Source organism: Lepus europaeus, chromosome X, assembly GCF_033115175.1.
Source record: "Lepus europaeus isolate LE1 chromosome X, mLepTim1.pri, whole genome shotgun sequence".
Classification (NCBI taxonomy): domain Eukaryota; kingdom Metazoa; phylum Chordata; class Mammalia; order Lagomorpha; family Leporidae; genus Lepus; species Lepus europaeus.
In genome coordinates this window covers 96,219,911-96,246,340 of record NC_084850.1, presented here as the reverse complement: position 1 = coordinate 96,246,340, position 26,430 = coordinate 96,219,911, and the positions used below count along the sequence as shown (strand labels likewise).

At 43.2% G+C, this 26,430-nt stretch overlaps 1 protein-coding gene across 1 annotated transcript in view; it reads right to left on the bottom strand.

Moving 5' to 3' along the window:
- Nucleotides 1-24,427: 24,427 nt before the first annotated feature.
- The window catches only part of ITIH6 (inter-alpha-trypsin inhibitor heavy chain family member 6), a 30,410-nt gene continuing 28,407 nt past the window's right edge, over nt 24,428-26,430 (bottom strand). The window contains exons 12-13 of the mRNA XM_062184304.1: nt 25,540-25,917; nt 24,428-24,639 (exon numbers count right to left, since the gene is read on the bottom strand). Coding sequence (XP_062040288.1) covers nt 24,428-24,639; nt 25,540-25,917 — 590 coding nt within the window. The remainder of the gene's footprint in view (nt 24,640-25,539; nt 25,918-26,430) is intronic.

Here is a 26,430-nt window from a genome sequence, read left to right as displayed (position 1 = left end):
AACAAGACCTCAGCGGAAGGAACAGGCCATCAAGGAGGGAGGCACCTTTCTCTGAAGGGAGGAAAGAACCTCCACTGTGATACGGCCTTGACTAAACAAGTTCAGAATTGGTGAACTCAAGGGGCTTCTATAGCCTAGACAGCTCATGGCAAGAGCCTTGGGTGATTGCTGATGCCATAAATAAGAGTGCCAATTGTTAAATCAACAACGGGATTCACTGGGTACATGCTCCCCATGTAGGAACTCTGTCCTTAAAGTGTTTTACTATGAAACTTAAAAACAACACTACTAGTCAAACAATACCCTATACCTTGTGTGGTTGTGTGAGTGCAGCCTGTTGAAATCTTTGCTTAGTATATACTAAGTTGATCTTCTGTATATGAAGGCAATTGAAAATGGAACTCGATGAAGGGCAGGATGGGAGAGGGAGTGGGAGAGGGGAGGGCCGCGGGAGGGAGGGAGGTTGGGGGGGGAGCCACAACAATACAAAAGTTGCACTTTGTAAATTCACATTTATTAAATAATAAAAATTAAAAAATAAAAAAAAGACACTGGGTGGAAATTGCACTGGTTTCACTATTCTAGATACACTAGATACCAATGGGTTGATTAAAATAGAGATGTTAAATTTAAGAGCCATGAAACTGTAAATGCATTGGCTCAAAAGATTATTGACACTTATGAGCATTTGATAATAGGAAATTTGGAACGTGTGACATGATATTAAAATCATCGAAAAGAAATCGCTCAAAGTTGGCATTTAAATGGAAATATTTCTCAGTCTTCATGTTGTAGTATAATCCACCACAAGCTTGATAACATAGGCTGATGGTGAGTATTATAGTTAAGATTTCCAGCTGGATAAAATTGGAAAATTTGGACCCTTACGGGAACCACCATAACATACCAGTTTCCTTAGCTTTGCACTGAAGTATCCTGAGCCCTGTGAATTAATTTGGGTGATGGCACCATGTGATGTAAGTCAGACGTCTTTAGTGGATTTAAGTTGGGAGGGCAGAGGAATGCAGGATGACCAATATTACAACAAAGGGAGCAACCTAAAAACTAATCCTTAACCTTGAATGAACACGTAGAGATTTGTCACCACTGTGTAAAGAGAAGCATATTCCAGTACAACAGGAGTTTGTTTGTATTAACAATTTGTAAGGTTATGTGTGGGTACTTGTTCACTACAAAAGATATTTTAAATAATGGAGGTAAAGTTGTTGGGTTTGTGGCATGTGAGATGCCCTCAAGGAAAGAGCATAACATTTCCAGTATGCGGCTTTGTGATAGTTGAAAGGCAGTCAATAAAAGGGAGTCTGTTAAATAGACCTCTGACCAAGACAAATGTAAAATAGAGAAGAGTTTAATCAAAACTTTTGTGTATTGCCTTGTGCGTGGATATGTGAAACTTGAGTGTGAGCAAGAGTTATTAATGATGAAACAATGAACTGAAAACCAATGTTCTCTTGGATTTGTTTTGGTTAATCTTTACCTGAAAGTGTTATAGTGGATGTTTGCCTACTAGGGGTCAATAAGAAACAAACTACTCACTACTATCCCCATCACTGATTAAGCAGAAAGCCAGATGGATCAGTTACTTGTGGGGGCCTGGGCTGATTTGTGAATGAAGAAAGACCAACAAGGTAACTAACTTGAGAAAATGAAATTTTCTTGGCAAAGACAGAGGAAGAAGAAATGCTGATTTTTTGATAATCAGAGTGTAATTTCATGAAGGAACATTTTGATGACAATGAATGATGTCAGAAAAAAGTCTCTAATTTATTGGAAAATCATTTATTGAGCACTTGAAATGCTTAGCTGCTGGCTAAGTAGTGGGAATGTGATAGTTAATGAAATGCAATCATTTATATGAGTGCTTCTCAATGTTAATGTACATGTGAGTGACCTGGGAATCTTGTTAGAAAGTAAATTTTAATTCCTCATGTGTAGGTGGTACCTGAGATTCTGCATTTCTTATAGCATCCCAGGTAATACATCCAATGTTGTTGGTCCAGGGGTCACACTTCAAATAGCAAGGAGTTTGACGATGCCTGGATGAGTGTGTATGATATGTGTTGAAGCATGGATAGCATTTGCACTAGCACTGTTTGAGTGTGTGGCATTTCGGGAAGTGTGCATACATGACATTTAAGTGATCATGGATGATAATTTAATGAGAGAGATAGCACTTGATTACACATGACTAAATCTGTTACCTCGGTTTTTGCATTTGTTATTTGGCATATTGGAGATATTCTTTGGTTTCTTCGCTGTGGTGTTTTTTCTTGTTATACTATGACGCCAGATTAAGTGGACTGTCTGCTTTTGATGGAGCCTTAGAGGCTTGAGATGGGTGTGGCCTGAGAGCTCTGTTTGGTTCCTCAGGGTTGAGGGTGTGCCAAGGGTGACACTCCCAGGTTAGGCGTGGTAAATCTCTCTCTCTTTCTTTTCTTTTTTTTCTTTTTTTTTTTTTTTGATTCAAAAGGGAAGTAATTCCACACAGCTGAATGGAATTGAAGGTAGTTAGCAGGTGAATGATATACCCACAGGAGCCAGAGATCGGAAGCTCTTTCCCAAGGACCACACAGGGAATCTCTGCTGCCCTCAGTGTGGGCTCCAATTCTCCTGCAGTCTCCCACTGGGTTGCCACGGTTACCGAATTGTAGCGTCTCTGGAGAGTACTCACGTGAATTCCGTGAGTTCTCTCCCCCACTGTCTCTTTTTTCACAGTCTCAGTTCATTAGCACCACACATTCACTAGGTCCTAATCTCCTGTTATTTCACACACACACCCCCCCCCCCAGCGTCAGGTTTTTCTGCTAGGCTGAGGGCCGGTGCAGACCTGAGGTTGCCCTGCTTATGACGTATGTCCAAAATGGCACCTGCTCTTTGTCTTGCTTGCCTTTGAGAGGTAAGTGGAGGAATAGGCGCAAGATGGTGGAATAGGAAGGGAGCACACTGATAGTCCGGGGAGAGACAGTTTAATAAAAGTGGAGATACTGCAGGTGTTGGACCTCTCAGTTGCAGAGATGCCCACTTGCTCGGGAGGACGCCCAAAGATCCAGACTCCAGACCAGTTGATGCAAAAAGCACAAGGTTTTTATTGAACGTTTGCGCAAACGGGCCCCCACCTCAGGCGGTGAGGAGCCCTGAGCGGCAGTTTCACACAGGTTATATAGGCAACGAATTAGCATATTCCTAATGCGCATGCATAGGATTGGTCAGTTCAGAGGGACCATTAGCATATGGAATGCAGAGGTGGCACGGGATTGGCTGGTTCGGAGGGACAATTAGCATACCGGAGAGTGCTGAGGAGAGTGCTGAGGGAACGTGCTGAGGAGAGTGCTGAGGAGAGTGCTGAGGAGAGTGCTGACGAGAGTGCTGAGGGACTCTCCGAAGGGGAGTGGCAGCTCTGCTCTGGGCATGCCTAGAGGTTCTCTGAAGGGGATTGACTTTTCCTGCCCAGAGAACGTCCTGCCCGCTGGACTCTGGGGAACATCTAACCTCTTAAGAAGCCCCTGATATTTGCCCAGGCCTAGTTTCTTGTCCCTCTCCCCCATAAGGGTCCTTCACAGGTTCAAGGAAGAGTAGGGGAAGAAACAGCAGAGGAAACTCTTCCGGAACTAGTGATTCACAGTGGACCTGCGTGGAGAGCGTGGGAGCCCAAGTTTTGGACACCAGCAGCAGACTCAACAAACCAGCGCTGGAACGCAAGGTGAGCCAAACCTCAATAGCCCGAGACACCAGCGGGAAAGCGGAAAGAGGAGACTAGAGGGAACGAGGTTTGAAACTCCGTGGGGAAAAGTTCACCAGGCTAACTAGAAGAGAGAGAGAGGAAAAAAAAGTGACCAATATGGACATGAGTTTCTCTCTCTCTGCTTACACATGACTAAATCTGAATGGATACCTGTGACATCTGAATAAGTGAGTGTGAATAACATGCAAACATGTATGTGTGTGTGTGTGTGTGTGTGTGTGAGAGAGAGAGAGAGAGAGAGAGAGAGAGAGAGATGGGGGTGAAGGTAGACAGAGCTGAATAAGTGTATACGCATCTAAATGTATTAACTCTGAGTGGGTGTATGACACTGGAGTACCTATCAATCCTATGATTAAATTTAATCAGTTTGTTGGAGTCTTTAATTTTTTAGGTTTTTGGTATAGTGCATTGTGCATTATGTATAATTAGTATTAACTTTACCTTTTATAGCTGAGAATAATTTTCCAATTTTTAGTATGCAGAGCTTCCTTGACTATATATGCCATCATTTCTTTGGAGCCCAGGTGGTTCTGTTTCTTGAATGGAGATGATGAAACTATTTAATTAGTTTTTAAAGACATTTCCAACTTAGGTGCCAGGGAGAGCAGGCTGCAAAATATATCAATGGCCCACTTCCTGAGCTGCCTCTTCCCAGCTCCAGTACCTCAGTCATGCATCATAAAGGGTCTTTTGGGTATCTAGCAGTTGGACAGTTGCAATCCCTTCTCTTGCTCCTGGCTCTCTTCAAGGCAGATGAGCAGTCCCAGTGGTTAGAAGGGTAACAGATGGTTTAGTAAGATGATTCCAGGACCCAGGTAGAGTATAGCCAAGAGGGAGTAACCATTCAAAATTAGAGCAAGCTCTAGTAGGTTAACAGACCTCCATCAAGACCAAGAGTAAAGGCCGGCACTGTGGTGTAGCGGGTTAATGCCCTGGCCTGAAGCACCGGCATCCCATGTGGGCGCCGGTTCGAGACCCGGCTGATCCACTCTGCTATGGACTGAGAAAGCAGTAGAAGATGGCCCAGGTCCTTGGGCCCCTGCACCCACGTGGGAGACCTGGAAGAAGCTACTGGCTTCTGGCTTTGGATTGGCGCGGTTCCAGCTGTTGGGGCCAATTGGAGAGTAAACCATCAGATGGAAGACCTCTCTCTCTCTGCCTCTCCTCTCTCTGTGTAACTCTGACTTTCAATAAATAAATAAATAAATAAATAAATAAATCTTTTTGTAAAAAAAAAAAAGACCAAGGGTAGAGCTTCTGAGTTTTTGGAGCCTGGCAAGAGGAAAGACTCATTGGTAACATAATTAGCTCAGCATCTCAGGACTGAGAAAAATCTTGGAATTTATCTGAAAGCAACTATCCACCCAAAGACTACCGTCCACTCTCCACTGCAATGCCTATCAAGGAATAATCCACACTTTGAACAGTTCCACAGATGGCAAAGTCATTCTAGAAGCTGACTAAGACTTCTATGTCAACTTGAGAAAGTTTAGAATTAATTTAAATGATTTGGCAAGAAGTTTGCCACTCCTCCCAACCAAAAAGAAAATCTGTCATGCAGTCCTTTTTGTCTGTTGCCTGAAATATCACCATTCCTGAGAAGTAATTCCCTTGGGGTAAGGATTGTTAAGAGACTCATTTCCCAGGGACATAACTCCACTAAGAATTGTCAGTCTCCTTGTGAATGGGTTTCCCAAATCCCTTTCCAAGATGGAGATTGACTTACAGGAGGAGAATGCAGAAGGATACCAGGTCAGGAGGTGATCAGGAGGTGATCAAGAGGCACCTGTTTAACCTAGACATGGTAAGTTTCCTCTGTTTTTGGAGTCTCTTTTTTCTCCCAGATAATTGCTTGGCTCCCTTCTTTACCTCCTTCCACTCTTAAGGTGACTAACTGCCCTGGTTTACCTAGAACAGAAGAGTTTCCCAAGATGTGGAATTTTCAGTGCTAAACCCAGGACAGTACAGGGAAAGCCAGGGGGTTTATGACTGCAGTTGTTTGATTGTCTACTTCTCAGTGAAGCCGCCCCTAAACAACCACTACTTTCTCTACAGTCTATGGTGCCTTCTACTGCTTTAATTCCCCATCTCAGCTCTGTTTATTTCAGTGTCCCCTACTATAACATAAGCTCTATCAAGTCAGTATTTTTCTTCTGTCTTATTACTGCTGTATCTCTAACACACAGAACAGTATCTGATGCACGGCAAGCAATCAGGACTTAACTCTTGCCTGAAACTCATCCAGTTTGCTCCATGATAACGAGGACTTTTGTCTCATACTACCCTGTCCTTGGAGGCTAGCACAGTGCCTACAACATAACAGCAGCTCCCAGCTAGTACCCTCCAAACCATGTTCTATAGAAGCCTCTAGAGAACTCTTCATGATCTGCAAATCTGATGATGTTAATCTTCTGCTTGAAATCTTCATAGTCACCCTACTGTCCCTGTCAAAGACTCTCAGCCCAGTGTTCGACATGCCCCAGGAACTGTGGGTATGGACACTCTACAGCTTATATCTTGCTCCGTTCTCCTACTTGAACCTTCAGACATTCTGAACTAAATATAGCTCCCCAAAGCTCCAGGATTTTCAAAGCCCACATACCTTCACTCATGCTGTTTTCTTTGTCTTGGATGTCCTTCTCTTGGGCACTGGGGAAATTCCCACTTCCTCAAAACTGGAGAGAACAATATGGGTTATGAACAACAATCTAGTTGGGAGAGGTGGGAGGTGCTAGGAGTTTCTTGCATCTATATGAGGCTATTGCAGAAAGTTTGTAGGAAAATAGAATTAAAAGATGGGGGGCGGGGTCAGCGCTGTGGCACCGCTGGTTAAAGCCCTGGCTTGAAGCACCAGGATCCCATATGGGCACCGGTTCTAGTCCCGGCTGCTCTTCTTCCGATCCAGCTCTCTGCTATGGATAGCAGTAGAAGATGGCCCAAGTGTTTGGCCCCTGCACCCACATGGGAGACCTGGAAGAAGCTCCTGGTTCCTGGCTTTGGATTGGTGCAGCTCCAGCCATTGTGGCCATCTGGGGAGTGAACCAGCAGATGGAAGAACTCTCTCTCTGTCCCTACGTCTCTCTGTAGCTCTTTCAAATAAATAAAATAAATCTTAAAAAAAAAGATGGGGGGCATTTAGTCTAGTTGTGAAGATGCCACTTAAGATGCCTGCATTCCACATCAGGGTGCCTAGATCCAGCTCCTGATTACAACTGTCTGCTAATGCAGACCCTGGGAGGCAGCAGGGGTGACTCAAGTGACTGGGCCCTTCCACTATATGGAAAACTTGTGTTGAGTTCCGGTTCAAGTTCCAGCTGTTGTGGACATTTGGAGGAGTGAACTAGTGGATAGGAGCTCTTTCTGTCTTTCTGTCTCTGCCTCTCAAAGTTAAAAAAATGGAATGAAAAGATACATTTATTTTGATATTAAAAGTTTTTAATTCACACATAATTTTCCATAATATGCATTTTCATAACTTTTAAAGAAGTTAATAAAAGAAATGAGCCAAAATCATATTAATTTTAAGGTTTCCATCTGGTTTTAGTGTCATCTGTTGAAATGTAACCCTCATTGTGAGAGGGTGTAAACCTAATCCAACTCTAGTGTTTAGATAGGGGGCCTTTGGGAGGTGATTATGATTAGATATGGTCATCAATGTGTGGGACCTCCGTGATTAAATATAGGTGGACTAAGAAGAGAGAGAGAGAGAGAGAGAGAGAGAGAGAGAGAGAGAGAGAGAGAGAGAATATATAGACATACGTTTGTGTTCCTTATCTCATGCTATCTGATGCCCTGTGCCACCTCAGGACTCAGAAAGCCATCACCACCTGTAAGCCTTTAACCTCCAGAACTCTGAGTTAAATGAACCTCTTCTTTATAAAGTTACCCAGCCTCAGGTATTTCATGATAGTAACACACAATGGACTCAGACAGTTACAAAGTCTTATATAATTGTCTACATATGGATCAGTTCTTTTTCTTTTTCTAAGATTTAAGATTTATTTATTTGAAAGTAGAAGTTACATACAGAGAGAAGGAGAGGGAGAGGGAGAGGGAGAGAGAGAGAGAGAGAGAGAGAGAGAGAAGTCTTCCTTCTGCTGGTTCACTCTCCAATTGGCTGCAACAGCCGGAGCTGTGCTGATCCGAAGCCAGGAGCCAGGAGCTTCTTCCGGGTCTCCCATGTGGGTGCATGGGCCCAAGGACTCGGGCCATCTTCTACTTCTATCTCAGGCCGAAGCAAAAGAGCTGGATAGGAAGTGGAGCTGCCGGGACTCTAACCGGCCCCCATAAGGGATGACCTGATCAGTTCTTCTGATGGGTTTCAGTTGTTATCTAGCATCATTCCTTTCAACCTGAAGCATGTCCTTTATTATTTTTGCTCAGGCAGATTTGGCTAGTCACAAATTCTCTCAGTCTTTGTCTACCTGGGGGTATTTTTATTTCACCATAATTTTTATCATTCTTTTTTAATTTCAGCACTTGAATATGTTATTCTATTGCCTTCTGACCTTCATTGTTTATGAGAAGTCAACTATTAACATTGATTCCCTTGTGAATCTATTTCATTTTTTACTGCTACTTTTTAAATATAAATAAATAAATATATATATATATATATATTATTTATTTGAAAGACAGAGCTATGGGGAGAAATAGAGACAGAGAGAAAGAGGTCTTCCTTCCACTGGTTCACTCCACAAATGGCCAAAATGGCTAGATATGAGCCAATCTGAAGCCAGGAGCCAAGAGCTTCCTCTGGGTCTCCCATGCGGGTGCAGGGGCCCAAAGACTTGGGCCATCTTCTGCTGCTATCCCAGGCCATAGCAGAGAGCTAGATCAGAAGAGGAGCAGCCTGGACTAGAACTGGTGCCCATCTGGGATGCCGGCGCTTCAGGCCAGGGCATTATCCCACTGTGCCACAGCGCCGACCCCTCCTCTAGAACTCTTATTATGCATTTTGAACCACAGGTTTCTGAGGATCTGTTCCTTTTTTTCATCTTTTATTCTCTCTGTTCTTCAAGTTGGATTTCTATTCATCTACACTGATTCTTTATTCTGCTATCTTGAATCTGCTGTTGAACCCCTGTTTGAATTTTTAACTGAAGTTGTGTTCTTATTCTCTAGAGCTTCCATTTGGTTCTTTCAAAAATTATTTTGTACTAATTCTGGGTCATGATAGCTTTCCTTGAAGATTATTTTTATCACTGTTATTTATTTGCTCAGTATATAGCATGCAACTGCTGATGTCTATGTTGACTTTTTATATATTGATTTGAAAAAAAAAAAAACAGCTTCCCAGTGGTTTCCCGTTTCTGCATAGCTTGTTGTTCAGTGATATTTTGGTCAGTGGTTGATTGGACAGAGGTTGTGCTAAGTCACCTTGGACCAGCAAGACTTCCATCATCTGACAGTGGATCTTTGTATTCATAGGGAAGTGAGTTCAAAGTTCATACTCTTCTTAATCTGCTGCAGATTTTACTTCATTATTTTCAGTCACCTAGGTGCATGTACACAGCCTCAAGTTGGGATAGGAAGCTTGCGGCCTCTCAGGCTCCACACAGAAATATGCTTGTTCCAACCATGACTTCAATCTCAGGATAACTGAGGCTGAGCTGTTAGGTTCTCACCCACTTGACCACTCTTAGGCAGTTATTTCCACTGATGATGGTGCTGGTCATAGGCAAAATGTTAACTGCTCCAAAACAAGTGAGCTCCCTCTTTGACAGTGATAGAGAAACTGCTGGTGCTCCTGGCCTGCATGGTTCTGGAAGAACCTTCTTACTTATCTAGCTGAGGGGTGGGAATAGGAGCAAGCCAAGACCAGAATGCTGTAGATTTCTTCTGTTTTTATTCCAAGTTCAGCAGTTTTCGAAGTATAAACATTTCTTAGATGGCTCTATGCTTCTGGACTCTGAAAATTGTTTTAATTATCAATTTTGTCCAGATTTGCAGTTACTTCTTAGTGGGAGAATTTGCTCACAATATCCTCAATCAACCATAGTTGTAAATCTTTCAGGATTATTTTTTGTCACATTGGATTTAAGATTGAGAAACTTTGGTTATCCATATCCATATCAAAGAATATCATTGCCATTATGTTTTTGTAAGGGTGGTGTGGAAGGACTGATGGAGTTTAAATTGGAGGAGGTAAATATTCTCCAAAGCCACCGTTAGCCTGCTTTCTACCTGGTGCATACATAATCTATTTTGTGTTTGGAATTGTCTGTGTTTACATGCATTGCCTCTTGGGTCTTGTAATATTTCAGGACTACAGATGAAGTCTGAGTGCTCTCTGGTCCCCAAACTTGTGCAGTGATAGCCCAGAATTGAAATCTTCTGTAAATGTTAGATGAGTGAATCCATCAACTGGGGAACATAGGCCAATACTCACTGGAGGAATGATCTGCTGACTATACTCCGACAGTGTGGATTGTCCCAATATGACTCAGCTAGACAGGGTGAAAAATAGCTTGGGAAAAAGACTTGGAAAGAATGAGTTCTAGATCTTTTTTTTTTAAATTTATTTATTTATTTATTTATTTGAGAGAGAGAGAGAGAGAGAGAGAGAGAGAGAGACTGGTTCATCAACTGGATCATTCCCAAAATTACTGCAACAGCTGGGGCTGAGACAGTCCAAAGTCAGGAACCTGGAACTCCATCCAAGAGACAGAGACACAGAGAGAGAAGTCTTCCATCTGCTGGTTTGTTCCACAAATGGCCACAACAGCCAGGTCTGGGCCAGACTGAAGCCAGGAGCCAGGAATCATGAGCCAGGAGCCAGGAGTCGAGATTCATTTGGATCTCCCAAGTGGATGTATGGGCCCAAGCACTTAGACCATCTTCCTCTGCTTTCTGTGGTGCATTAGCAGGGAGCTGGATGGGAAGTGGAGGAGCCAGGACACAAACTGGCGTCCATTATGGGATGGCAGCACTTCATTTGAAAGGCAGAGTTACAGAGAGAGGAGAGACAGAGAAAGAAAGACATCTTCCATCCTTTGATTCACTTCCCAAATGGCTACAATGGCTGGGCTGGGCTAGGCTGGCAGGAGCACAAGCAATCAGGTCATCTTCTGGTGCTCACATGGGATGCAAGCATCGCAGGTTGTGGCTTAACACACATGCCACAACACTGGCCTCCATACAATGTCATTTAGGTGTGAGAGCTTAAATTGGCACTATACATGCAAGTGAATTCACATATTTCATCCTCACAACTCACCATTTTAAAAATAGAAACAGACTTGGAGGCTGAGGTCATACAGCATGGGAGAAGGAAATGGTATGTGTGTGTATACCCATTTGAATGGGTGATGGTGAGGAATCCATTATTGGACAATCTGCTTTGCATCATTATTTGTTTACTGTTGGCCCCAGAATGAGCTCTAGTACTGGGACCCTTGAATTCTAGTCCTAGGACTTTTGTTTCTGCAGTCTTCCAAGGTCTAGATGAAGCTTCATTTCCTCTGGAAGTTTTCTCAGTCTTAGACTTTGTGCTAGAGTATTTGGAGCTATTTTCCAAAGAGCCCATGTGTAGATGAAGCATGCCAGCTTGCCTGGGAGGACTGGAAGGCTATCTCGCTCCCATCCCCCTACATCCCCCTCCCACACCATTGATGCTAGCTTACCATACTTGGGAAATGCTTATTGAGTAACTGGTTGCAGAGCAGGTGGTTCTATTGTTGAAATCCTGGGCAGGGTGACAGTAAGCCAGTTACAGTGGACATTTACTATTTTTGGTTACCAAATATTTTCTTGTGCATGGTAATCTGCTATCTTCTGAAGTAGAGCCCACCCGCCCCTACAGAAACTTGAAAGGTCACCTACTTCCTTGTATAGCCTCCTTTGAGACTAGGGCTTGGACACACAACTAGGCTCCATCTATTAGATAAAGTTGTCCCTTGGAATCAGGAGTTAATACTTACGGAAACAGGGACTGCATATAATCTATTCTGGTGATTGGTGAAGCAGCTACAGAAACTACATCTGGTTTCCAAAGGCAACAGAAATGTCCAGTGTTAAAAGCATGGACACTGCAAATGGTAGCCTCCAGTTTCTATGGGTGTCATAAGCAGTGCCTTCTCTGGGAAACTTCTGAGGTGATATTTGGAGCATTAATTCTGGTTATGCTGCCTCTGTACATGGTTCTCTATCCCTCCCAGATTCTGTGAGTTATCTAATACCTGTTGAGAAAATGTCCTTCCTCATAAACCAGCCAGGATTTATTTCTATTGCTTACAGCTAAGAACTGACATATTGGGGAATCTAATCCTGAATATGCCATTGACTTGCTTTGTTCACCAAAGTAAGTCATGCATGCTCTCTTGGATTTACTTTTATCCTGTGTTAATAGCAGGGTTTCCAAATCACAGATTCAATCTGAATAAATGAGAGAGGGGATGTGGACTGCTATGATGTTAGTCACGGATCAAAGAAACAGCCACAGGAGTATCACCTTTAGAGCTCATCACGTTGTTGTCATTTTATGTCATGCCTCTAGGAAGCTTAAGTTTTTGGCTGCATTGCAATAGAATTATCTTGCTTGGATTCTGGATTATCTGGTACAGTTACTACACTATCATTACCAGATACTCATTCCTTTGACCTAATTTATGGTGTTCATTGTAGCTAAACTATCTGTTCTAATGTAGTGGCAGGCTCGGAAGTCTATTCAGCTTCCGTTTCACCCTTCAACCAATATTTATCAGCCATTTATTTTGGTGTGTTTGACTTAACCCTTAAATCCAAGAATGGGATCAAATTTGGTCTAAGCCAGTTACCACAATCCCAGATATCAGTTTGCAATGATTGGTTCTGAGGTGGACAAATACTTAAGTTGGAGTGAAGCTCAGGACTCTTGTTCAGTGGTTGTTATTGATGGCAGTCACCCTGTGATCTGGGGAGCCAAGCTCAGATAGAGTGGCTCTGTAGAAGGCAGAATGGATGGGGCTGGCGTTGTGGTGCAGCAGGTTAAGCCACTGCTTCCCATGCTGGCATCCCATGTGAGCACTGGTTCGAGTCTCAACTACTCTACTTTCGACCCAGCTCCCTGATAATGCGCTTGGGAAAGCAGTAAAAGATGGCCCACGTATTTGGATCCCTGCACCAAAGTGGAAGACCTGGATGAAGTCCTCGGTTTTCAGGTTGGCCTGGTCTAGGCCATTGTGACCATTGGGGAAGTGAACCAACAGATAGTCTCTCTCTTTCTCTCTCTCTCTCTCTCTCTCTCTCTCTCTCTCCTCCCTCAGTGTGTGTGTGTGTGTGTGCGCACGCTGTGTATGTATCTTCCTCTCTGTCATTTTGCCATCTGAATAAATTTTTAAAAATCTTTTGTTTTAAAAAGAAGGCAGAATGTGGAGATGGAAAGAAATTGTATCCTTGGTGACATTAGGCAGCTGGGCTGGTTCAGAATTTAAAAACACCCACTATATTTATGGTTCTTTTTTACACAAGCTAATAAGTTCCTTTTATTAATTAAGTTTCAGTTAGATTGTCTGTTACTTGCAACCAAAAACAACCTAACAAAGAGATCTGTGAAATCTCAGGGCGTTTATAGAAAAGGGTGAGATTAATTAAGGAATAAGTGTTTGGACAGTCCCACAGATAACATTGTGTGCACCCCACCCAAACCTGCTTTTTCTCCCATACTCCCCCATCTCAGGAAATATCTCCAACATTTAGCTACCTGTAAAGCTAGAAATAAACACTGTAGTCTTACAAGACTCCTTTTTCTCCCTCATCTCCAATAAAATCACTCATCATGACATCTGCTTTCTACCTCTTTATTATTTCTGCAGCCTGCGTTCACCTCTTCAACCCATTGCTTCTGTCCTAGTCTAAATACCATAATCAATAAGAATGTCTGTAATCTGGTCTTGGCCCCTATTGCAACTCTTCTCATCTTCCTTTGCCACTCTTTATCTCTGTTTTCCTGCCACGTTGAACTGTGTTCTGAACAAAATGTAGCAATTCCATGTATTCCCTTGCAGAAAGTAAGCCCTATGAGTGCAAGGATCTTGTTCAACTGTTCAGTCAGCATTTAGCACAGTACCTGGGACATATCAGGCACTCGTTAACATTAGTGAAATTCATAAATGGATGAAATATCTACTTTTTCAGCCTTTGCTAAAGATAATCCCTATGTCTGAAGTGTCCCTCTCTGTCACTGTCTCCTCTTTGACTAATTCTTCTTTGTTCTTAGAGTCTCGGCCTGGGAATTGCCTCCTCTAGAAAGCAAACTCTGACTCCCTAAGAACATGGGGCTCCCATGGACCCCTGTGCTCACTTCTTTCCTAGCATTGACCACATTGTGTCATTCTTGTCTGCTTCAAATCTGAATCCCCAAGTGGGCTCATTCATCATGGCAATCCAGGCCTAGATCACGGTGCTTGTTTTATCCTTAGGGTTCAGCACAGGGTTGGACACAGAAGAAGCTTTGATGAAAGTTTGTTGAATGAATGAATGAAGGGTGTGCATATGAGCCAAGGATGGAGTCTTTGTGTTTGTTTTTACTCACTAACAACTCAGCAAAGCCTGTTCCTCTCCCCTTACCTCTCTTCTCCTTCAAGTCTGTCTCTAACCATCTCTGCCCCTTGTCCCATGCTGCACAAGTTCTACTGGACCGAGGAGAAAACATACACTTCTTGTGCACACTCCCTTCTTCCTCTTGTTTTTCCCAGCCATCCATCTTCCTCTCCAGCCAGCACTGTCGTCACACAGAGCACTCTCATGCCCTGATCCTGACTGAAGATTCAGAAGGAGGTCCCTTTCTCCCCTGTTCTCTCTTTTCCTCCTCTTTGCCAATGGTAAAACACTTTGGTACGGCAGGGCCTAGCATCAGGAGCACATCAGGGGGCCGGTGCTGTGGTGCAGTGGGTTAAAGCCTCAGCCTGCAGCGCCAGCATCCCATATGCACACCGGTTCAAGTCCCAGCTGCTCCACTTCCCATCCAGCTCTCTGCTATGGCCTGGGAAAGCAGTGGAAGATGGCCCAAGTCCTTGGGCCTCTGCACTCATGTGGCAGACCTGGAGGAAGCTCCTGGCTTTGTATCAGCTCAGCTCTGGCCATTGTGGTCATCTGGGGAGTGAACCAGCGGATGGAAGACCTCTCTCTCTCTTTCTCTCTCTCTCTCTGGTTCTACCTCTCTGACTCTGTCTTTCAAATAAATAAAATAAATCTTTAAAAAAAGAAGAGCACTTCAGGTTCTTTATGCTTCATTCTCCATGTTCCCTACTGTCTGCGTATCCCAGTATCACTGTATTCCAATGTCAGACTATCACAGTGACTGTATCAAAGTGTCAATATGCGTCAGCTAATGTCTTTTTTATGCATGCCAGCATTTATTTCATATAATATACATCTAAATTTGGTCTTTAATATGATGTAAGTGTAGGGCGCTGGCCACTGTGGCATAGTAGGCTAAGTCTCTGCCTGTGGTGCGAACATCCCATATGAGCACCTGTTTGAGTCCTGGCTTCTACTCTTCCAATCTGGCTCTCTGCTACGGCCCAGGAAATTCAGTAGATGATGGCTCAAGTGCTTGGACCCCTGCACCCCTGTGGGAGACCCAGAAGAAGCTCATGGCTGCCAGTTTCGGATAGGCTCAGCTCTAGATGTTGTGGTCATTTGGGGAGTGAACCAGCAGGTTGAAGACCCTTATGTCTCTCCCTCTCTCTGATAAATAAATAAAATGAGGTAAGTGTAATAGCATATAAATTGTATTAAGTGATTTAACTTTAATATTAGAATTTTTTAAAGTTTATAATCTATTTTAAAAATTTTTAGTTAAAAATGGTAAGACACATAAAATGATGCATATTTTAAGGGTACCATGTGATCTTTCAATATATGTATACACTGTACAATGTTCAATCTGCATAAATATATGTGTACTCTCAAACATTTAACATGTCTTTATGGTGAAAACTTTCAAAATCCTATTTTCTAGGTTTTTTATGCAGAAATGTACAGTACATTATCTATAGTCACCCTACTGTGCAACAGATCCCCAGAACTTACTCCTACCTAAGCATAGCTTAGTACCCACTAATCAACCTTTTCTCATTCCTCTCTCCCTTCTTCTCTTTCCTCTTCTCTTCCTCCCCAGCCTGTGGTAACCACCATTATGCTTTTAACTTCTATGAAATCACCTTTTTATTGGACTCCATGCGTGAGCAAGATCATGTAGTACTTATCTTTCTGTACTTGGGTCATTTCACATAACATAATGACCTCCAGTTCCATCCATGTGGCTGCAAATGACAAGATCTCATCCTATTTTATGGAAGAGTAATATTCCATTGTGTATATATATATCACACTTTCTTTATATATTCCTCATTAGATGGACACTTAGGTTGTTTTCATTTCTTGACTATTGTGAATAGTGCTGCAATAAATATAGGAGTGCAGATGTCTCTTTGACAGAGTGATTTCATTTCCTTTGGAGATATATGTATATATATATATATATATATATATATATATATATATATATGTCCAGTAGTGGGATTCCTCAATCATATGGTAGTTTTTTGTTGTGTGAGGAATCTCCATACTGTTTTCCACAATAGCTGTACTAATTTACATTCCTACCAACAGTGTCCTAGGGTTCCCTTTTCTCCACAGCCTTGCCAACATTTGTTATCTTTTGTCATAAAGACCATATGTCACAAGTCAACAGCTAACATCATATTAAATGAGGGAAAGCTGAGGCTATCTCTCTATGATCTGAAACAAGACACAGATGCCCACGTTCACCACTTTTATTCAACATAGTATCGGAAATTCTAGCAGGAGCAGTTAGAAAGACAAAGAAATAAAGGGCATATAAATTGGAAAGAAAGAAGACAAATTGTCATTTTTTGAAGATAACATTATCTTATATATCGAAAACTCCAAATGCTCCACCAAAAAGCCATTAGAATAAATAAATTCAGCAAAATTGCAGGACACAAAGCCAACATACAAAAAATCAGTAGCATCATTATATATCAATAACAAATTTTTGGAGAAAGAGATAGAGAAAGCAATCTCATTTCCAAGAGATACAAAAATAATGAGATACATACGAATAAATTTAGCCAAAGGGTGAAAAATTTCCACCGTGAAAGCTATAAATCTCTCCATGAAAGAAATTGAAGAGTACATAAGAAAAAGAAAGACATCATGTATTTCTCACCAAAATGTCCATAAAATTTACAAATTCAATGCAATTCATATCAAACTACAAATGATATTTTTCACAGAGCTAGAGAAAACACTACTAAAATTTGTATGGAACCACAACAGCCCCTAATAGCCAAAGCAATCTTGAATGAGAAGAACAAAACTGACCTGACTTTTAAATATGTTAGAGAGCTACAGTAATTAAAACAATATAGTATCGTCATAAGAACAGATACATGGACCAAAGAACAGAATAGAGACCCTAGAAGTAAACCTGTACATCTATAGCCAGATGATCTTTGACAAAGGTGCTAAGAACAGACATTGGAGAAAGGACACCCTTTTCAGTAAAGGGTGCTGGGAAACTGGATATTCATTCAGAAGAATGAAACTAGATTCTCCCCCTCCATCTCTCACCACATACAAAAATCAACTCAAAATAAATTAAAGACCTAAATGCAAGACACAAAACTTAGAAACTACTAGAGGAAAATACATTAAGACATCGTAATGAGCAATAATTTGTTGGATCAGACCCCAAAGCATAGGAAACAAAAGCGAAAACAGACAAACTGGATGTATTCAAACTGAAAGGTTTCTGTACAGCAAAGGGTTAACAATGTGCAGAGATAATCTACAAACTAGGAGACAAGGCGTTAATAACCAGAATATATAAGGAGCATAAAAAACTCAATAGCAAAAAAAAAAAATGGCCAACAGGTACATGAAAAAAAATGCTCAACTTTGCTAATCATCAGGGAAATGCAAATGAAAAAAAATAATGAAATATTAGCTAGTATCTTTTTTTTAGATTTTTATTTATTTATTTATTTATTTGACAGGTAGAGTTATAGACAGTGAGAGAGACAGAGAGAAAGGTCTTCCTTCCATTGGTTCACTCCCCAAATGGCCACTACGGCCAGAGCTATACTGATCGGAAGCCAGGAACCAGGTGCTCCTTCCTGGTCTCCCATGTGAGAGCAGGGGCCCAAGCACTTGGGCCATCCACTGCCTTCCCGGGCCACAGCAGAGAGCCAGACTGGAAGAGGAGCAACCGGGACTAGAACTTGGAGCCCATATGGGATGCCGGCACCGAAGGCGGAGGATTAACCAAGTGATCCACAGTGACGGCCCTGCTAGTATCTTTATGTCCTAGTGTCTTTGTATTCCAGCATACCAGTGCCCTAGTGACTGTTTTAGCTTTTCCCTATGCCCAACTGTCTATGTGTCTTATAGTCAATGTCTGTATATCCCAATATCTGTATTTCTTGGTGTTATTTACCCCTAATTGGTGCCAGTCTCTCTACATTCCATTGTCTCTGCATGCCCCAGTGACTGTATTGGACAGTGTTTGTATGTTTCAAGGCCTATGTGTATCTGTGTCTTTGTTTTTCCAGTTTTATTATGTTCCAGTGGCTTTGCAACTCAACATCTATGTTCCCTATGTATGTCAGAAGGTCAGGGCATATTCCAGTGACTATTTATCCTAGTTTGTGTGTAACAGTGTCTATGTTTTCCAGTGGCTGTGTGTCCCAGTGTTTGTGTGCGTTACAGTAGCTGTGTGTGTCCTAATGCATTACATTGTCTATATATCCTAGTGCCTGTTTACCATTGTCTGCCTATTCTATTGTCTGTATGCCCCAGTGTTGTGTATTTCCTGGTAACTCTGTCAGTGTCTGTGTGTCTTCATGTCCCTTTAAGTTCATATGTGTATGTCTTGTGCCAATGCCTGTTTACCTCAGCGTCTGTGCATCCCAGTATTTGTGCATCCCAATAGCTGTGTTTTCTAGTGTGTGTGTCCTAGTATCTTTATGCCTGATAGTCTGTGTATCCAGATATGTGTATGTGAGAGTGTATTTATGCCCCAGAATACATGCCTCAATAAATATATACCCCTGTTTCTACATCTCTTGGTGTGTTTATGTGAAAGTGTCTGTGTTCCACAGATTCTGTGTGTCTCAGTGCCTATTTATGTATATTAGTGTATGTGGCCTCACGTTTATGTGTCCCAGTGTCTGGGTGCCCCATTGGCTATGATCTGTGTATTTCTCAGTGACTATTTATACCTGAGTCTATGTGTCTCTGAGCCTGTTTGTCTCTGGGTCTTATATTATCAGTTTGCCCCAGCGGCAGGTGGTTTGTTGCACTGTGTCTCTCAGTTCCAGTATTCATGTGCCTCCTTGTCTGTATCCTAGATCTGTGTCTCTCCACATCTATGTATCTGAATATCAGTATATCCCAAGGTCTCTGTGTCCCAAGATGTATGTCTCCCAATGTTGATTTAACCCCATTTCTTTTTTTAAAATTTATTTATTTATTTGAAAGTCATAATCACACATAGAGAGAAGGAGAGGCAGAAAGAGAGGTCCTCAATCTGCTGGTTCACTCCCCAGTTGTCTGCAACAGCCGGAGCTGAGCTGATCCAAAACCAGGAGCCAAGAGCTTTCCTGGGTCTTCCACACGGGTGCAGGGGCCCAAGGACCTGGGCCATCCTTCACTGCTTTCCCAGGCCATAGCAGAGAGCTGGATTGAAGTGGAGCAGCCAGGATTCGAACTGGCACCCATATGGGATACTGCCACTGCAGGCAATGGCTTTACCTGCTGTACCACAGCACAGGCCCCATCCCATCTCTTTAAGTGCCAGTGTCTGTGCACCCTAATGTCTGTGAACATCCCAATGACTATATATCCCCATGTCTCTGTGTCCCAGTGTTTCTGCATGTCTTGGTGTCAATGTTGCTAAGAGTCTGTGTGACCTAGTGTCTTTGTGTCCCATTGTCTGTCTATGTTAGTGTCAGTGTACTCCAGTTTCTATGCTGTAGAGGGTCTCTTAAGTCCCAGACTGGATGTGTCCTACTCTCTGTGCCTTTTGTTTGCAATATGGTAGCATGTTGTATGGTGTCTCTAGTCACAGTAATTCTGTGTGTTCCAGTGTCTGTATCCCTGTGTCTCTATGTGCCAGTATCAGTGGTATGTTTGTACAGGTGTGTCTATGTCCAATTGTCTGTGTGTTCCAAGGTCTGTGCATTCTAGTGAGTACCCTACTGTCTGTGTTTCTTAGTGTCTGGAGTGCCAATGTCTGTGTATCTCAGTGTTTCACTACGCAAATCCCATTTCCTGTTTACTTCAGTTTCTATTGATCTCTGTGCTTGTGTGTTCCAGTGACTGTATTTTCCAGAGTAAGAGTGTTACAGTGCATCTATGTGTTTCAGTATTTTTGTGACCCTTTGTTTCTATACCTCAGTTTCAGTGTGTTTGTGTCTGTGTAGCCCAATGTCTGTATGTCCTATGCCTGTGCGTTGCGGTGTCTGAATATTTTCTAATGTCTGTATGTCTTAGTTTCTGTGCACACCATCACTTGTGTGTTCTGATATTTGTGTCCTGCAGTGTCCTTATGTGTCAGTCAGTGTCTCAGTGTCTGCATGCTCTTGCATGTTTGCAATCAACATGTGGTTGGTTGTCTCAACATTTGTGTGCCGTCTTTGATTCCCAGTGTCTGAGTGTCCTGGTGACTGCATCTTCCACTGTCTCTATACATCTGAGTGTTGATGTGTCTCAATGTTTCTGTATGTTAGCATCTGTATCTCAGTGTCCATACTCGACAGTTTTTGTCTTTACCCCTGACTGTGCACCAGTGTCTCTGGGTCTCAGCGTTGGCTCCGTGTCTCCTAATGACAGTGTAGCATCATTTCTGTGTATTTTTCAGTGTCTCTGAACTCTAATGCCTGGGTGTCCCAGTGTTTGTTCATATCCCGATGACTGAATGTTCCAGTGTCTGTGTGTCTTGGTGTCTGTGAATGTCCCTGTATCTTTGTTCCTCGGTTTCTATTTTCCAGTGTTTGCATACCCCAATGACTATTGGCATTTGCCTTGTGTCTGTTAGTTCCAGTGTTTCGGTGTCCTTCCATATTTGTGGCCTAGTGCCTGTTTCACAATGCTTATACAGCCGAGTTATGTATAGTTCCATGTCGACATGTGCCACTGACTGCGTATGCCTCAATGACTGTGTGCCCCACAGTGTGTGCGTGTCCCAGTTTCTGAGTGTGCCAGTGCCAGTGTTCCCCCTCTATGCATATCCTAGTGTTTGCTTCCTCCACTGTCTGTGAGTCCCAGTGTCTGTGTCTCAGTGTTTTTTATGTCCTGTATCTGTGTCCCAGTGCCAACATGTTGCTGTGTCTGTGGAACTTCACTTTTTGTTTCATTCTCTGTACCACAGTTTCTTTGTGTGTCATTGGCAGATGATTCTCAGTGTATGTGTCTGTGTAACTGTGTCTCCTAGTGTCTGTGTATAACAATACCTGTGTATCAGTGTCTAGTCATACAGTTTCTGGGTGCCACTATACCTGTATGTCCTGACATCTGTTCTAGTGTCTAAATGTGCTAAGTGTTTGTTCATGCCAGTGTCTCTGTGTGTTCTAGTGGTTGCCTATGTTTCCCAAGAGCTGTGTGCATCTTGATATCTGTATGGCAAGTATTTGGCTGTGTTCCAGTGCTTACATTATTTTATTTTCTCAAGGTTTATGCATCCCAATGTCTCCATGTTCTGTTGTCTGTGGTTTCCATTGTATATTGTGGCCAAGTATTTGTTATGCACTTGGTTCCTTGCAAGTCTGTGAGTTTTTGTGTCCCATTTGTTATGCATTCCTATGTCACACATTCTATTAGTCTATTTTTCAGTGTCTGTATATCTCCCATCTCTGGGTGTCACTGAGTCTCTGTTCCCTTATTTTTGTTCTTCTCTCTGTGTGTCCTTGACTTCTTGTGTTTTAGTGCCTACACATCCTTGGCCTGGAATGTACTTGAGGCTTTTTTTTTAAACATCCTGAGCCTTGCTTCTAGTGTCTTGTCTTCCTGTCTTTGTGTGCCCATGGATATCTATGTCTCAATGCCTGAACATCCAATAAGCCTCTGTATTTGAGTGCTTTTGTGTCCATTTTTCTGTGCATTGCTGTCTTTTCGTGTATTCCTGATATTTTACATGTCCTTGAATCTTTGCATATTGCTGAATATTTCTGTGCCCTTGAATCTGTGTTTCTCCTTGAGTCTGCATGTCCCTGAGTTTTTGTATGTGATTTAGTGTCTGTGCACCTCTGTGTCTGGGTACCAAGAGCTTCTGTGTTCTAGGGTTTGTGTGTTCCTGTCTGTTCATCCCCAGGTCTTTGTACTTCCCTGAGCCTCTGTGATCCAGTACAAATGTAATGTATCCCTATGTCTTTGTATTCTTATGTCTGAGTGTCTCTGAGCATCTGGCCTCCTGTGTCTGCATGCTCAAGAGTCTGAATGTGCCTCCTTCCATGTGACCCATGTTGGTGGGTTCCTGGGTCTGTGCATTTTTGGAATTTTGCTCTTTGTGTCCGTGTCTTCATCTGGCTTTTGGTTTTTATCCTCCTCTTCAAATATTTTCCCCTAGCTTTTGTCAATGTCTCTATGTTATTATTTCTTTATGTTACTGTGGCTTCTGTAATTTGATGCCATTCTCTTTCTCAGTCTCTGGGACTTTTTGTCTGGGTCCCCATGACTGTGTTCTTGTTTCTGAGGATTTGTTTGTTAGAGTGCCTCTCTGCATCTGTTTCTCTCTCTCTTACTCTGTCCCTGGTTATGTTTTGATCAGACCCACCATCTCCGTGTCCCTGCCTCTCTGTGTCTGGTGTCTGGAACTATGTCTTTTTCTTTGAGCCACTATCTCTGTACCCCTGGGTCTGATTCACTGTCTGTCCCTTCATATGTGGTCTTTGTCACCTGTTTGTGTTTCACTACTTCTAGTGTGCTCAGGTGTGTCTTGATCTGTGTCTTTGTGTCCCTGCCTCTCTGGGTAGATTTCCTTGTCACTGTCTTCCAATTTGCTTATAGCCTGTGTGTCTATTTTTATGTCTGTACATTTCTTTGTTCCTGTCTCTGTATTTCCAGATGTGTTCATGTGTCTGTCCCTGTGTCCATGTGACTCTATTTGTGAGTTCACATCTCCTTATGTATTTGTTCTAGGGTTCTTGTCTTTGAATTCTTGTGTCCCTGTCACCATGTCATAATGTCCCCATTATACTGGACTACACCTTGCCTAGTCTTATGACTCAGTTACCTTTCCTGATCCTCATCATTTTGCTGGTGTTTGTCATTCTTTGAGTGTATCCCTGGATTCCTAAATATATGAATCTGTGCTCTTTTCTCACTCCTCTACATATGTGTATGTTCCTGAGTCATTGTCACTAAGTCCGGGTCTGTGTAACATCTCTGTTTATCAGTCCTTGTAGGTCTCTGGTCATAAGCCTTTATGTTCTCTCACCGCCACCCCCAACCCCCTACAACAGTGCTTCTGTCTCTCTGTCCTTGGTATCTCAGACTGTGCTCCTGATTAGTGTCTCTATGGTTACCTCTGTTTCTATGTCTCAATTCCTCTGCTCCTATGTCTGGAATTCCATGTGCATCTAGCTTTTAGTTTGTATGTTGTATGTAGCTATGTTTCCTTGCCTCTACCCAAGTGACCTTGTTTTTATTTTTTATCACCTTGCCTCTTTGTAACACGGAAAGTAACTCAAAATCATGGGGACACAGATGCCCAGCAAGAGAACATCTGTTTCTGTTTCTCTCGGTTTATGTCCATGATGCTGTCACTCTGGCTTACTGTCCCCTCTTTGTACATCTATTGGTTCTTGTTTCTGTGTTTCTTTCTTTTGAGATCCCTGTGTCTTGTGTTTCCATAAATCTTTTTCCCTCTATTCCCTATTCATGCCTATGTCCTTATTCCTGTCTTTCTCTATATGATCCCATGCCTTTGTGTATATGTAGATAGATGTGTCTAATGCTGTTTCATGATATCCTTTTCCGTTTATTCATTTAGGAAATATTGACTAAGCACCTACTGTGTTCTAGGCACTGAGGATACATAGATGATTCAGTAGAGGTCCTTGCCCTCAAAGAGCTCACACTCTAAGTCAGGGATCCAGAGAAGAAAATAGATGATTACTACACAGTATGATAAGATCTCTATGTGATCTTGGAGGGGATAGGGATGGGATATGGGAACAGGGAGGAGATCAAACTCAGTGTAGTGGAGGGGTAAAGGAAGGCTTCCTAGAAGAAGCAACAACTAAACCTTGAAGGGTGAATTAAATTTACTGACAGAAAGTGAAATGTATCCCTTACAGAAGGAGAAGTACATTTAAGGATCCAGCAGTGGGAGAGAGTTGGTTCCAGAAACTCCGAGAGCCTTAGATCTACCATGGAAGCCAGGGAAAGTTGTAAGTAGGACTGGTGACTCAGTCAGTTTTTGCTTTAAGAAAGCCACTTCTAAGGCTGGTTTGGGGAATGGGTTTGGAGGGAGTACAGACTGGAGCCAGGAAGTACTGTGAAGTCTTCATGTCTGTGTGCTTTGTGTATGCTTTTCTCTACTTGTGCATGAGTGTGTGTCCCTGTGAATACCTCTATATCCCCAGATCTTTGTCCTTGGCTCATCCCATGCCTTGGCCTCCAGATCTCCCAAGTTTAGGTGGAGTTCAGGAACCATCACAAGACATAGGTGAGGAAGGGCTGGCCCAGCAGCCTCTCTACATGAGAGCGCTTCACCAGCCAGCAGGAAGTCCAGCGGGGTCGAAGCCTTGGTGAATCCTTCAGCAGCTTTTTGCCTAGAACCACAGGCACGTCTGGGTCATGTTGCCTCTGCAGGCATGGCCCTGAAGGCCCTGTCACCAGTCGAATGTCTGAGTGCTGGAACTGCCCTGAAGGAGAGAGATGTAGCACTAATCAGGGCTATGACCTAAGTCCCTGTTCAGAGCTCTGAGATGATCGCAAAGGAGGAAATCCAGAGGGAAAAGTGAGAGAAAGATGGGACAGCAAAGGCCTGGGGGAGACAAGAGGTTGGGCATTATGGGAAATGTGACAGAGCTAGGTAGGATGGGAGTATAGTATGAGTAGGGAGGCAAAGTGGATGAGTGGCAGAGGAAAGGGGACAGCCAGCCTTGGAGGAGGCAGGGAGGATTCACAGGAAGGAGATGAGAGGAGGCAGGAATCCCAGAGGAGGTAAAACTATGCTCAACTGACCACTGCTGCCCCAACTGTTTGGTGTGGGCTGCTGCCTCAGGTTCTGCCACTGTCTTGTAAACTACAGTCTGGCTTCCTGAAACTTTCCTTCACAGAAACATCCAAGTGTAGATCTTTGTAATACTCACATTCTGACTGTGTCTTCCTTCTGCTTTATGATTCCCCACTGCCTTCAGGATAAAGCCAAATTTCTCATCTGGGCATTCAGCTCTGACCACTCCAGCTCCAACTCCAGCTTGTCCAAGCTCCCTTCCTTTCCTCCATATTCTTGCTTGGTCTTTCAGACTCAACTGTGGGTGGGTCTCCCTCCTCCAGGAGGTATTTCCTGAACTCTGAATCTGGGAAAGAAACTCCCCTCCCTCCACTGTGGGTTCTTCTAGCTCCCTGGTCTGTTTTCTGTCCAGTGCTGATCTCTCCCTGGTTCTTTTCTCTCTCAACACCAGGACCTCCCAACAGTAGAGCATGGCTCTGCTTCTTTTTTGTGGTTGAGATACTGGGGGGCCCACTGGTCTTTCATCTTGGAAGGGTCTCTCTGGAACTGGTGCACCCTGGCCCTTCTAAGCCTGAGCAGCACTTACCCATCAGGCCACGAGCTGAGGAGCTAAGGCCTGAGCCATTGGCCACGTAGAACCCCAGATGTGGCAGTTGCAGGGGGCTTGGGTGTCTGTAGCGGTGTCGGAGGACTAGGAACTCAAGGTAGGGCCCAAGGCGGAGGGTGAGGCGGGCTCCAGCAGCCACATGGAGCTCCAGCTGTGGCCTCTTCAGCACGGCAGGTTGATCCCAAGACAGATGCAGGGCACCCTCTCCTCTTACAGATATGGAACTGCGACTGATGGTGATAGTGTAAGCCCAGGGTTTGTCGGTAGTCACTGTGATGATGTGGAAGTAGGTGCGAGGCTGGTTCTCATGCCCTGGTCTTGGTGGTGCCCCAAGAAGCCTCCCACTCACGTGCAGCCCTGGAGGGAAGGGAGTGTGGGCCTGGAGCTCAGGCCTTGTCACCATCACATGGTCATCCACAGCAGGGCAGGGGTGAAGTGTCAGGGGTCCATGTACTTCTACCACAGCCCACACACCTGCTCCTTCTTGTAGTATGTATGCACATGCTCACCACATTGCAGTTGTTTCCATATGAATTATATGTGTGTGTCTCTGAATTTCTAAGTGTATGTGCTTGCTTATGTTTAGAAGAGTATCTCCAGGCATGTCAGTGCATCTGAATGTTTGAAGAAGATGGCATGTTAAGAGTGAGTATTTTTTGGTAGTGTGCTTATGTGTGCCTCTGGATATGTTGGTGTCTGGTTGTATGATGGTATGCCCTGATAAGTATCTGAGGTGTCAGCATGCATACGTCTGGGTATGTTTAAGTCTGTGCCTTGGTGGGCATTTCCATGCATCAATGTGTTTCATATGTCTAGGGTAGCAGAGTATGTGTGTTACCTGTATGTGTTGAATCCTGGTAATTGAGATGA